Source organism: Carassius carassius, chromosome 2 (assembly GCF_963082965.1).
Source record: "Carassius carassius chromosome 2, fCarCar2.1, whole genome shotgun sequence".
Lineage (NCBI taxonomy): Eukaryota > Metazoa > Chordata > Actinopteri > Cypriniformes > Cyprinidae > Carassius > Carassius carassius.
The window spans coordinates 648,456-663,288 of NC_081756.1; the positions used below are offsets into that span (position 1 = coordinate 648,456).

The 14,833-nt window shown below is 39.9% G+C and overlaps 1 protein-coding gene across 8 annotated transcripts in view; it reads left to right on the plus strand.

Annotated features, from left to right (window-relative positions):
• nrxn2b (neurexin 2b) overlaps nucleotides 1-14,021 on the plus strand; it is a 458,944-nt gene extending 444,923 nt beyond the window's left edge. For 7 of the 8 annotated variants that reach the window (XM_059505742.1, XM_059505739.1, XM_059505724.1 and 4 more), the window contains 2 exons: nucleotides 714-792; nucleotides 11,599-14,021. In XM_059505742.1, the coding sequence (XP_059361725.1) occupies nucleotides 714-792; nucleotides 11,599-12,470 (951 nt within the window). In that variant the 3' untranslated portion in view covers nucleotides 12,471-14,021. The remainder of the gene's footprint in view (nucleotides 1-713; nucleotides 793-11,598) is intronic. The other variant, XM_059505743.1, reaches the window with a different exon arrangement.
• The last annotated feature ends 812 nt before the right edge of the window (nucleotides 14,022-14,833 follow it).

Consider the following 14,833-nt stretch of genomic DNA (forward strand, 5'->3'; position numbering starts at 1 on the left):
TGAAGACGAAAAAGAGAATGACGTGTTCTTCCGGTGCTTGTTTATAGTCATGCCGGTAGTGACGTCAGGGGCCAAAGAGACCCCTAGAGGACGCAGTAGTTCCCTTGAACTACCGAAGTTCCAAAGTGCCCTTGAAAGGGAACAATCAGTTTATCAAAGTCGTTGATGCAATCGTCCAGCTCAGTTCAGTTCTCCTCCACTAGTGTTTGTGCAATCAGGTCAACAATTTTGCCAGAAATTAAGCATCCCCAACTAAGCAAGCCAAAGGTGACAGCAGCAAGGAGCCAAAACTCCATTGGTGACAGAAACCAGGCTCAGTCAGGGACCAGTTCTCCTCTGGCCAGAACAAACCAGCATGATGTGGTTTAATTCCAGGCTGCAGCACGGGTCAGATTGAGCAGAGGACTGTTCTGGTTCTCATGGTTTTGTGCCGATGGTTGGTGAGGTGACAAAGTCTTCACAGGGGATCTGTCTAGTTGACATGGTCTCCGCTGACATTCAGGGCTGTGTTCAGATATGACAGTATATATTTACACATGGACACATGATTAGTGGACTGAAGACAGTGATTCTCAGAGCTTCAGTCCCAGTGTGTGTGAGGGATCATCATAAGACTGTCTGTGTGAATGTGGATGGTGTTTGATGTATTCTTAATGAATTGTATTGAAGAAGCTCACTGTATGTCTGTCTCTCTTCTGTCTGTCTGTCTGCAGAATGCTGACGATCTGTTAGTAGCATCAGCAGAATGTCCGAGTGATGATGAAGATCTTGAGGAGTGTGAGCCTGGAAACGGTGAGTCAATCTTACTGTATTTTTTGTTTTTATGTGCTGTACACACACACACACACACACACTCACAAAATCCCAATCCATGTGCAGCTGTGATTGGTCAAAATACGCCTTATTTCAAGTTGACAGTCACATACTGAACCTAAATTAATTAAGTTATTGATGAATGTATATTGTACTATACAATGTGTCTTTGATAATTTTCACCTCTGATAATAGTGTTCAGTGTTTCTGTCTGATGAATGTATATAAATTAAGGAAACTATGTGAGATGATTTACTTGAATTACCATCATGCCATTGTTAAACTCAAACTCCTTTCAATGTATGTTCTAACAATGAGTTGTACTATCTTAGCAGTTTGCGTCTGAAGTAAGTGTGTGTAGTGTTAGGGATGTTAACTGATTGTGAATTCAGTGAATGGATCAGTTGTCTCTGTCTGTATTTGGGCTGATGTCTTCTATCAGTTAATATTGATGAGGTTTAGCCATATACTGGAACAGTTATTGAGATAATGAGGTGGTCTTATCATCGGGTCAGTGTGTTTGTGGTCAGATCTCATGGCACGTCTGTCTGTCTGTCTATCTATCAACACTACCAATGTCTTAGAATGCCAGAATCCAGCTATCCACTGCCTAGCAATCATTTGTAACACCTTAGCAACAGGCCAGCATGTGCCTAGCAACCACCAAGAATGCTTCAGGAACTGCTTAGCAACCACTCAGAACACCCTGGCGACCTCCAGGGAACACCATAGCAACCATCTGAGGGTTGGCAGCAGTTCATCTGTGTTTTTAAGAGCAAAAATTTCTGTTGCACACTGGAGCAAACAAAAGGACAAAGAAAACAAATTGTGTGACTCAACATCAAATGCAAGACAACAAAATGAAAGAAAACAAGAAAGAACAGAGAGAGAGAGGGGGGGGGCTCTGACTGGCATCGGTATGTTCCTCACGTTTGCTGATATCATGGGAGAGACGGATGAGCCACAGACGAGGCAGAGAGAAGGACGGATGGATGGAAATCTCTGCATTGCGTTTCTGCTCCAGGGTCCCAAAGAAACGTATCATGAATGTCCCTCACCTCAGCTAATCCCAATGGGCTAATTAATCTCTGCCCTCTTTAGACGCTCCTAATTACATCATTCACTGGAGCCTGCCGACCATTCTCTAGTTTATAATGAGCTGAAACTCCAAATGCACAACAGTCTGACTGTTACACAAAAATGCACAACAGTCTGACCATTACACACAATCGCACAACAGTCTGACCATTACACACAAATGCACAACAGCCTGACCATTACACACAAACACACAACAGTCTGACTGTTACACACAAACACACAACAGTCTGACTGTTACACACAAACGCACACCAGTCTGAGCGTTACACACAAACACACAACAGTCTGACACTTACACACAAACGCACAACAGTCTGAGCGTTACACACAAACACACAACAGTCTGACCGTTACACACAAACGCACACCAGTCTGAGCGTTACACACAAACACACAACAGTCTGACCGTTACACACAAACGCACAACAGTCTGAGCGTTACACACAAACGCACAACAGTCTGACTGTTACACTCAAACACACAACAGTCTGACCGTTACACACAAACGCACACCAGTCTGAGCGTTACACACAAACACACAACAGTCTGACCGTTACACACAAACGCACAACAGTCTGAGCGTTACACACAAACACACAACAGTCTGACCATTACACACAAACACACAACAGTCTGACCGTTACACACAAACACACAACAGTCTGACCGTTACACACAAACACACAACAGTCTGACCGTTACACACAAACACACAACAGTCTGAGCGTTACACACAAACACACAACAGTCTGACCGTTACACACAAACACACAACAGTCTGAGCGTTACACACAAACACACAACAGTCTGACCGTTACACACAAACACACAACAGTCTGACCGTTACACACAAACACACACCAGTCTGACCGTTACACACAAACACACAACAGTCTGAGCGTTACACACAAACACACAACAGTCTGACTGTTACACACAAACACACAACAGTCTGACCGTTACACACAAACGCACACCAGTCTGAGCGTTACACACAAACACACAACAGTCTGACCGTTACACACAAACGCACAACAGTCTGAGCGTTACACACAAACGCACAACAGTCTGACTGTTACACTCAAACACACAACAGTCTGACCGTTACACACAAACGCACACCAGTCTGAGCGTTACACACAAACACACAACAGTCTGACCGTTACACACAAACGCACAACAGTCTGAGCGTTACACACAAACACACAACAGTCTGACCGTTACACACAAACGCACAACAGTCTGAGCGTTACACACAAACACACAACAGTCTGACCGTTACACACAAACACACAACAGTCTGACCGTTACACACAAACACACAACAGTCTGAGCGTTACACACAAACACACAACAGTCTGACCGTTACACACAAACACACAACAGTCTGAGCGTTACACACAAACACACAACAGTCTGACCGTTACACACAAACACACAACAGTCTGACCGTTACACACAAACACACACCAGTCTGACCGTTACACACAAACACACAACAGTCTGAGCGTTACACACAAACACACAACAGTCTGACTGTTACACACAAACACACAACAGTCTGACCGTTACACACAAACGCACACCAGTCTGAGCGTTACACACAAACACACAACAGTCTGACCGTTACACACAAACGCACAACAGTCTGAGCGTTACACACAAACGCACAACAGTCTGACTGTTACACTCAAACACACAACAGTCTGACCGTTACACACAAACGCACACCAGTCTGAGCGTTACACACAAACACACAACAGTCTGACCGTTACACACAAACGCACAACAGTCTGAGCGTTACACACAAACACACAACAGTCTGACCATTACACACAAACACACAACAGTCTGACCGTTACACACAAACACACAACAGTCTGACCGTTACACACAAACACACAACAGTCTGACCGTTACACACAAACACACAACAGTCTGAGCGTTACACACAAACACACAACAGTCTGACCGTTACACACAAACACACAACAGTCTGACCGTTACACACAAACACACAACAGTCTGACCGTTACACACAAACACACAACAGTCTGACCGTTACACACAAACACACAACAGTCTGAGCGTTACACACAAACACACAATAGTCTGACCGTTACACACAAACACACACCAGTCTGACCATTGTTATCGGGATGTGAAGAGACTTTCAACCAGCATAACAACTAGCTTATATACGAGCAACAGACAGGTTTTGATTTATAGTTTTATTAGTTGGTTTCATTGGCATTATAGAAACAATAAAGCAGTTCTGTATTTTTGTGTATAATCAAGATAATCTTAATTTATTAGTTGCAGAAGCAAGTCTAACAAACAAACATGAATATTTCAGCATGCTGCATATGAAATGTGTGGTAGGGTTTGATGTGAAGCGAGTACATTTAAAGAGGTTAATCTCAGTCTCTCTGAGCGTCTGGGCTCCCGGTGTCTTCTGTTGTCAATTATTAAGCGTCGGGTTGGTTTCACCTACAACATTACTCTAGTGTTCAGCTTCAAAATCAAATTAGCTAAGAAAGAGACAACTCCAATCTCTGTCTTCCCCGTGGCCCAAGTGCCCGCAGCAATAAACAGTGAGATTTTCAGCTTTTATTATTGCATGTGGATGTAAACAGGCTCCAGAATGTCCAAAATGAGCCGGACCTTTTCTGTCCTGAAGGTTAAATACCTATTTCAGATATTTATCTAAAATAGTTAAAAGAGCCAGTTCATGTCTCTTCTTGTGTTGTTCAACTGGTTGAGGATAATATGGGATGAGTAATCTAATTACTGTCAAAGATGTGATTAGTACCTAGTAATTAATTACTTGTTGAGAGTATCTTGCCCAACACTGATCAAGAATTAAGTGAAGGAGAGAAAGAGCTTTTAGAGATGTTTTTAATGTACTTTTGTTTTGTTGCTGTGTCTCCTTATTATATTTCCATTTTCTCTTGCCTCAGAACTGTAGATACAGATGAGTTTGTTTCATCAATTGGTACCTGAGGTGGACACACACACCTGAGCGAGCAACAGAGAGTGAACTGATCAGAGTCAGGTGTGGAGAGTAAGTGGAAGTCTGAAGTTTTTTGCGACAAACACAGGATTATTGAATTCTTGAAACACTTGAATCCTTGATTATTGAAACACAGGATTACTGAACTTAAAGAACTGGATGGTTTTTGAAAGAGCTGATATTTGACGGATCCTAATCAGCCTGGGCCTTCTTCCTATTGAGTGATCTTGCCTGAGTGGATCACCTGGCCAGGCCTCTGGCCTTTCTCCAATCCACAATAATCCAACAAAACAGGTAATCATGTCACGAAGTAGCAGTAAGAAAGCTCTTCACAATGAAGAAGACTTTGTTACTATGGACATTTTGAAAGATATGTTGGAAGAACAAAGGAAATTTTACACTAATATGCTCGATAGACAAGAATCAAGCTTCTTGTCTTTTACAAAAACAATGCTGGATTCTGTAAATACCAGAATTGATGGGATCATTAAAGATGTGCAGGAAGTGAAGACCAGCCTTCAGTTCTCCCAAGCTCAAATTGACGATCTTAGGGCAATGGAGAAGAAGGTGGATTCATTTGAATCTCAATTGCAGCAACTGTCCTCACTGTGCACTAACTCTGAAGAGAAAGATCTTGCCTTAAAAATTGATTCCCTTGATAACCAGAGTCGCAGAAATAATCTGATAATTGATGGCTTAACCCAGGATAACGCATTTGAATCGTGGCCAGACTCTGAGAAGAAGGTGAGGGAATTTTTTAATGACAAGCTTAAAATTGATCCGAAATGTATTGAAATTGAAAGAGCTCATCGTATTGGAAACTTGAAACAGCAAATAACCACAAAACCAAGACCAATTGTTGTAAAATTTCTACGTTACAAGGACAAAGAACTTATTCTCACAAAGGCGAAAGCTCATCTCAAAAACACTGGTGTCTATGTTAATGAAGATTTTTCTGATCGCATTAGGAAGAAGAGGGCCGAACTGTTTCCAGCTATGAAGGAGGCCAGAGAGAGGGGAAACTTTGCTGTTATTAGCTATGATCGGCTCATAGTTAAACCCCGTCAATAACATCAGATGGCAACTACCAGTGAAGCTTAAATAATTCCTCTCATTGTACATGCATGTCAATTTATTTTGATCTAGTCCACATGCATGATGATTTCTCCTGATCCAGACCAAAATAATATTCTCTAACTACAACAGAATTATTTTGGCACCTCTGAATACTATTGTGAAAGTACTTTCAAAACTCTGACAAATTCTCTTAGTACTGAAAAATATCTTTCTTTCCTTCATATTAATGTTCGTAGTTTATCTAAAAACTTTGAGGGTTTATCCACTTGCCTTGAAAATCTAAATTATACCTTTAATGTGATAGGGCTTACTGAAACATGGCTGACTGACAAAACAGCTGGGAATTTTCATTTAGAAGATTACAAACATATTTTTAGATGTAGAGAGGGAAGGGTGGGTGGAGGGGTTTCTCTGTTTATCAATTCTAGTCTACATTATAAAGAAAGATGTGACTTTGAAAAGCTTTTTAATTCTTCTTCGGAAGTAGTAGCAGTAGAAACTAAATTAGCAATAATTTTATGTATCTATAGACCACCTAATTGTGACCTCTCTGCATTTATTACAGACATCTCAAATGTACTGGACATCATTTCTAATGAAAGGAAAAATTGTTACATAATGGGTGACTTTAACATTAATATTGAAAATAGTCAGGGAAATATGTTAATTCAAGAATTTACTGATACTATGTCTTCTTATAGCTTTAATCCTATGATTTCAGTTCCCACCAGAGTGACTAATACCTCAGCAACTCGTATAGATAATATTTTTACTAATGTGTATAATAAGACTATGAAATCCGGTGTCCTGTGCATTGATGTGGCTGATCACTGTCCCATATTTTTGATCACTGCTGATGAGACTGAAAATTGCCCCCCTTTACAAAACGTTAAATATAGACGAATTTTTAGTGAAAGAAATTTGATAAATTTCAGACACGCTGTAAGGCAAATATCATGGAGTGAAATTTATCAAAAAGTAGATACCCAGAAGGCCTTTTCATTGTTTATAAAAAATGTTACTCAGGTTTACAACTCGTGTTTTCCTCTCCAATCAGTGCCTTTGAAGCGCAAATTGTCCAAACCGTGGATAACTCCAGTTATCATAAAGTCCATGAAAATCAAAAATAAATTATATAAAAAATACATTCTTTGTCCTACTCCATTTCATCTATTGCAATTCAAAAAATATAGAAACAGATTAAATCATGTCATAAGAGGAGCAAAAACCCATTATTACAATAGGAAATTAGTCGAATATAAAAATAATGCATCTTCTTTGTGGAGAACCATTAACTGTATTCTTAATAAAACATATTCTAAAAAGCATTTACCAAATGAATTTAAGATTGACGATTCTATTGTTTCAGATCCGCAACAAATTGCCAAAAGATTTAATGTCTTTTTCTCTGATGTAGGTCCAACATTGGCTTCTAAAATTCCACCTAGTCATTTTGGACCATTAGAATACATGAATTTTCCAGTGTCTGAGGATTTTAACTTTACTTCTGTTACCGAGGATGAGATTAGAGATATAATTATCAATTTAAAAGACTGTTCACCAGGACATGATATGATTGACAGTAAAATATTAAAAGCAATTTATCCCGATATCATTAAACCATTACTTTATATTTATAATCTTTCCCTAGACCAAGGAATTGTACCTGTAGAGTTGAAAATGGCGAAAATTACACCAGTTTATAAAGAAGATGACCATGCTATTTTTAACAATTATAGACCAATTTCTGTGTTACCAGCCCTGTCCAAAGTTCTCGAAAAACTTGTTTACTCAAGATTAATTAAACATCTGGACAAAAATAATATTTTATATGCACACCAGTATGGTTTTAGGAAACAACATTCCACTTACATGGCACTTGTCCATTTTTTGACTGAGATATATAAAGCAAAAGATAGAAATGAAAACACTATAGGTATTTTTCTGGATCTTTCAAAGGCATTTGATACCGTTGACCATTCCATCCTGTTAAAAAAACTTTCACATTATGGTATACGAAACAAGTCACTACTCTGGTTCACCAATTATCTTTCAGACTGATATCAATCTGTTAATTATAATGGGACAGAATCCCCTTTCCTTCTCCTTCAGTGCGGTTTACCGCAGGGTTCCATCTTGGGTCCCTTGTTATTTTTATTATATGTTAATGACCTCCCTAATGTCTCAGATAAACTTTCTAAAATTTTATTTGCAGACGATACAAGTGTATTTTATTCCCATAAAAATCCAGAAATCTTAATAAAAGTAGTTAATGAAGAACTTGACAAGTTATCTACTTGGTTCAAGTCCAACAAATTGTCACTTAACATAAAAAAAACAAGTTACATATTGTTTGGTATTAAGTCTAACACATTTAAATCTTCAATGAAAATTCAAATTGATAATATCTCCATTAACAATGTTAGATCTGCTTGTTTCCTCTGCGTTATACTAGATGACTCTTTATCTTGGAAACCTCAAATTAGTGCCATAAGTACAAAAATAGCCAAAGTGGTCGGTATATTAGGAAAAATACGGCATTTGATTAACAAAAAAGTTGCAATTATGTTGTATTATTCAATGTTGTATCCATATATCAATTACTGTAATGTTGCTTGGGCTAGTACCCACCCAACTAAACTAGAATCTATTTTTCGACTTCAGAAGCGAGCTTTAAGAATAATATTTTGTGTAAATCGTAGACACCCCTCCCAATCACTGTTTGCTCAGGCAAGTATTCTTAGTGTTTACCAAGTGAATCAGCTTCAAATTGCTTTATTCGTTTATAGCTCTATAAAAAAGTTATTTCCTCAGCATTTTTGTAATATTTTTATTCTTAATAATGAATTTCATCAGTATCCGACTCGTAGTAGTCGTCTTATTAGGCCTCCCTACTCTCGTACGACTCAAACTCAGTTTAGTATATTATACAGAGGGTCAAAGGTATGGAATAGTCTTCCCCCATCATTTGTTGAGGTTTCTAAAGAACAGTTTAAACAGAGAGTAAAATTATTGTTACTAAGTTGTTTGAATTTTCCGTATGGGTTTGTGCTTTAAATCCAATTTTACATTGTTTTACAATATGTTTTTAATTTGTTAAATATAATTGTTCCTATGGAGATTGCCACTAATTAAGCCCCTTGAGGGTTTTTCGGCAATTGTCCATCACATTCTTTTTGTGAAATGTATAACACTGTTTGTTTGTTTTTGTTTGTTTGTTTTTTGTTTTTGTTTTAAATGTTTTTTGTTGTGAAAATAAAATAAAATCAAATCAAAAAAATAAATAAAAATCAACTGTAGTGTAGAGTTGGTGCAGGTGCTCTGTGCTAGTTCTGGATTAGTGATTTAATAATATGCATCAGTTTTATATCTGCCTATTGATGACATTTAATTTGCCAGTTAAAGTACAATGCATCTCTTGCAGTTTGTCTGGCTTAAATTGCATCTCTTGTGATGGATTTGCAACAGACAAACGTAAGAGTCATTTGTTGCGGTTTAAGAAATAAAAGCAAAGGAGTGAACCATGAGTAAAGGTGTAATCATTACTCTAGTTACTGATGTTGCTCACGGTGGCACTTGCTCACTCCAGACAATCATCATGAAACAAGTGCTCTGCGCTGAGGATGTGCGATATTAGTTTGTACACATGATTCATGATGCTATTCTGATGTTGGTTTTGTTGTCAACGCAACTGTCACTGGAGGCGAAGTTTGACCAATCACAGACTAGAACAATGATTTTTATTATGAGATTTGTCAAAAAAACACAGACATGCAGCAGCGACTGACAGGTTGATGTGTTGTGTACACATTCACAGATTCAGTTTCTGCGGATTGAAAGTTTGAGAAGGTTTGTCATACAGATCTCCTCGCTTGTTTCCATCAGCCTCCTTCAAGTGCGATTTAGAGAAGATACTGGAGTAAAATCATCAGGATTCAAGGTTAATCTCAGAGCGATCGATTCTGCCCACTCTGGGAACAGATTGCTCTGAATTTCCTTGCGTATCATAAGATATTCCAACAAATTTAATAAAAGCATGAAATATTGTTGTGCCCGGTGGCACATTAACACATCGGCTCATATAATTCACAAAGCAGCAGTGTCAGTTACTGAATTATCAGACTCCATTCGGCGCCCTTGACAGATCGTTCCTCTAAACGGCTGGTCGCCTCCGGCGGCTTTTTCTAGCAATGGATATAAAAGATTTGACAGTGGTGAACAGGCATTAAATTTATACCGATCTTCTCGGTGAACCATTCCCCAGACTCTCAACCCGCAGACGCACGGCTCTACATTAGGGCTGTTGGGTGGGACGGACTCTGTGAAAGATGTCATTAACATACTGTTTCCTTTTCAGCTTCTAACAGACATGTGTGTTCTGAATGTTAATATCACCTTTTCTCCTAGTGGATTCTCTTAGTTTCTTTGAGCTTAATGAATCTGTTCATCAATATGCAAACAGGAAACTCTTTTTGAAAGTTCTGCTGGTTAAGGGGAGGGTGCCATGTTGATGCCATGGTTTGAGTAGGTTTCCCAAAGCGCTCAGATCACAGCTGAACAGTGCTTCCCCCCTAAGCAATGTTTGTCATACTAATTCCCCTCATCATGTGTAGAACAATGATGTGCAATATGTTTTTAAACTGAATAATCTCTGCACCTCATTTTCCTAATTTCATTCTCCATCTCAGGTGTTGATGCCACAGATGAAATTGTTTCACAATACTGAGCTTAATCCTAATGAATACTTTACATCTTGTATAATTAAAATATTTGACATTCTTTGACAAGCCTGTTCCAAATAAAAACAGGCATTTGTTATTCATGGTATGAGATTTCCAAGGGAAAGACTTATGAATAATTATCTTGAAAGATTTGTTCTGTGTTTTTTTGGGGGGGGTTCTTGTGGGACAGTAATTTGAAAATATCACCTTCGGTACCCCGGGGTGAGAGTGGGAAGTTTTGCATATAGACCCTCATCATTAGCGAGCTATCACCATGCCAACGGGGAGCAGGGATTAAGAGCTTTATGAGCTCTGGGAAAACATTCACTGAATGATGAGTTCAAAACATTTTACCTACTTTGAAATATGGGCTGACATTTGTTTATCACTATCCCAGAACAATCTTACACAGCTTTCTTTTTGTAATTTTTTTTCATGCAAAAATCATGCGGCCAATTTGTTGATGTAAGTGACCTGTACTACGTGGTTTGCTCTCTTCTTAAACATGCAGTCAGTGAGTGGAGGTTAGCACAGCTAGCATTAGCATTAGCACAGATGTAGAACTGTTTTTGTAGGATTAATCTGAATGTACATTGTAGCTTATGCACTGGATAGTTGGTTAGCACATACTTAACTTTAAATGTTTCTCTGTATTATTCTAACCCTGTAATGTAAACGACTGTAATTCTTTAGCATTAGCCTAGCTGTTTATAGTCTTATTTTGAATAGATGCTAACGAAACTAACTTTAGAACTAACCTCATTAAGTCTTAGTGCTAACCATTCTAATGATGGCTCTTCTCTCTCTTTCTCTTGTTCACTCATTTTACTTGGGTTCCAACTAACACCGTGTTCCTTCTCTCTTTCATCCTAGGAGGTGAACTAGTGTTGCCAATTATAACTGTGGATTCCCTTGATCCCCCATCAATTGTGACACGTTACCCCGTTATTCCCCCGCCCCCGACCTATCGCCCCTTCCTCACCTTGCTCGAGACCACCAAAGAGTCTCTCCCCTTGCCCGGCCGGCCCCCCTGTCCACTGGACCAGGAGGACTGCGAAGAGCCCATGGAGGTCTCGGCCTACGGCTCGGGCGAGATGACAGAGTCCGACGATGAGGACTACTATAAAAACTCCCCCCTTGTCACTGACCGGACTGTACTCCCCCCTCCCCCTGCGGCCGGGAATCCCAGAGGTGACCGGCACTTCGCCCGTTTGCCCAAATCTCATCGGCCGCCACTCCCATTCACCCCCACGGCCCCCCTGGTACCCCGTCTCAAACCTGGCATCAACAGTGGCCCCAACATCCCCGCGGGTAAAATGAACACCCGTGACCAGGTGCTGCTGCCGCCCGTGCAGCCGTCTGGCGACCCTGAACACGGAGGGCGTCATCGACACAACCCAGGTATAACATATCCTCCCAATTTCCCCCATGTGTCCACTACAGACCCCTCGTCTCCAGACCGGGGACCTCCAGGAGCAGTGGAAGTGATCCGAGAGTCCAGTAGCACGACGGGCATGGTGGTGGGCATTGTGGCTGCAGCCGCTCTCTGCATCCTCATCCTACTCTATGCCATGTACAAGTATCGCAACCGCGATGAAGGCTCCTACCAGGTGGACCAGAGCTGCAATTATATTAGCAATTCAGCCACGCAAAGCAATGGTGCCCTAGTGAAGGAGAAGCAGCCCGGCACAACCAAGACGGGCACAAAGAGCAAGAAAAACAAAGACAAGGAGTATTACGTCTGAACTTGGTCTCCGGAGGGACTGAGGAGGAAGCGAGTTGGAGAAGGAGAGAAATAGATGAGGAATGGAAAGGGAGGTCCAGGTATTTGTTGGCAGTTTACCGGTCACATTTAGAGCTCTGACTGTCTTCTTTTATTTCTTGTCTTGTCTAGCTGTTGGCCTCATTTCCAGCAAAACCTAAAGATTTAAAAAGCGTCTAGGGTTTGGAATCATCCCTCCCTCATTTCCATTTTTGATAGCTAATACCTATTACAAAAAAATTAACTCTGCAAACCTTTTGTATTCAAGAAAAGTGGATTTTTTCTCACATATAATTTGATCCTCTAGTTTGTTCTTTGTAAATACTATGTGAGTCCTCAATATTCAGATCATCTCCTAACCTGATGTCGAAACCCCCATGTACACCAGGCTGCTTGTGCGATCCATTGTTGCTCCATTAGAGCATTGGATGGGGTTGAGAATCGTTTGGGAATGAGAGCAGTTCAGTTGGAACGGCTTGGCATAGGTGACATTTCAGAAACAGATGGTGCCGAAAACATTTAGCAGTCACACTCCTCTGTAATACTGCCAAACCAGCTCTGTGTCAAATTCGTCTCCCTCTCTTTCCAAGTGCTTTGAGTTTTCATCCTCCGCTCCCTTGATTTCTCTCTTTCTGTCTTTCCCCACACCCTTTCTTGGTCTCTTTTTCCCTTGTCCTTGGTGCTCAGGAGCAGATGCAACGTAATTCTGTTGTGTTTCCAGCATGTGGTATTTAAATGAAAAGAGACAAAAACTGTTTCTGTGGAGTCAAATAAATATATATCTATATCCCAAACCGTTACAACTAGCGAAACATCTGTGGATGATCCCAGGTGCCAGAATTCCCAGAGGCCCACGGTCACCATGCGTTCCAGCAAATATTCGTCATGTGTTTTTGGGGTTCCACTGGGCTCTATCCTGGACCCGCTGAGGATCTTGGTTTCTGCTCCACATTCAAGAACCTAAAACCCCCAACAGCAAATAGTTATATTCATATACAGATATTTGAAAAGACAAAGGGACACAAGTGTCTGGAAGTCTGACATTATTGATCGAAACCCACATTACATCAACAAACCATATCAGTGGAAACAGCAGAGCAGGAGGCTTGTTTTGTTTTATATATATATATATATATATGTGTGCGTGCTTTTTTTATTTTGTCACGTCAAAGGGAAAAGACAGTAAGGTTCCAGTTAATTTACATTCCACGTAGGGAACGTGAACTCTCCTGCGTCTTTGACCACGTTCTCTCAAGAGGAAAGTAGGTATGAACTTTGCACATTTAATGGAACAAACTCTCTTGAAAGAAATACGAAATGGTCTATTACTTGGAAGATGTGCATCTGGAACTCTTAATATTCTAATTTTCTCAACTCTATTAAAAGACCTAAACTCTGCATTGAAAAGAAAATGTTTAAAACAGTTTGTGAAATGTCTAAATATTTGAATCTCATCCCAGTGCTAAAAGAGATGTTTTTCCTAATTATCATCCCTAAGAAAAAGAAAGAAAGAAAGAAAGAAAGAAAGAAAGAAAGAAAGAAAGAAAGAAAGAAAGTGCAATGAAATGCAAAAGATCCGTGAATTGGATTCCAGAAAGAAGATGCTCCTTTGAATATTAAACAGCAAAATGTGATTTGGTTTACAAGAGAACGTTTCCTTTGCCAGGCGGGATAGTATCTCCTTGAATCCAGGAGACTTTGATCGTCTGACTCTATCCGCTGTTTGAATCATGTCGCTCACTTTACCCAGTGTGTGGAGGGCTGTTCATACTTCATTCTCACTCAATGAGGACCAGACGTCATCATCATTGCTTTCACTCTTCCATCTCTGTGTGTTTGTGTGAGCGTTTGTGTGCTTGTTTGTCTGTGTGAATGTGTTTCCATTCTATCTGTTCCTGTTCAGGTTTGTCGGATGCGTTTCTCCTCAGCTCTCTTGTTCTTTCTAAATGTTATTGTAGAGTGTTCCAGTGAGATGAATCTGCATACGTGTATATTATCAGAAGGGAATACAATTGGTTATATACTTCTTACACCCCGTGTTGTGTGCTTATTTCAGATTCACACTTTTATTCCAGAATAATCTTCCGCACTTCAGCTCCACACAAACACTTTGAGAGTCTTAACTGGAGTGTATTTATGGTACAGTGTAACTTTTTCTTCCATTTATTTTTTCTCCATTTTTTTTCTCTGATTTTTTTTTCTGTCTCTCCAGTCGTATTGTTTTTCTTTCTTTATTTTCGTTTTTGTTTTCTGTCCCAAAGACATTTCTTTCACTCCTATTATTTTTTTTCCTGCTTCAAATTTTTAGTTTTCCTCTACCAAATATTTCTCCCTCTTGGCCAAGTA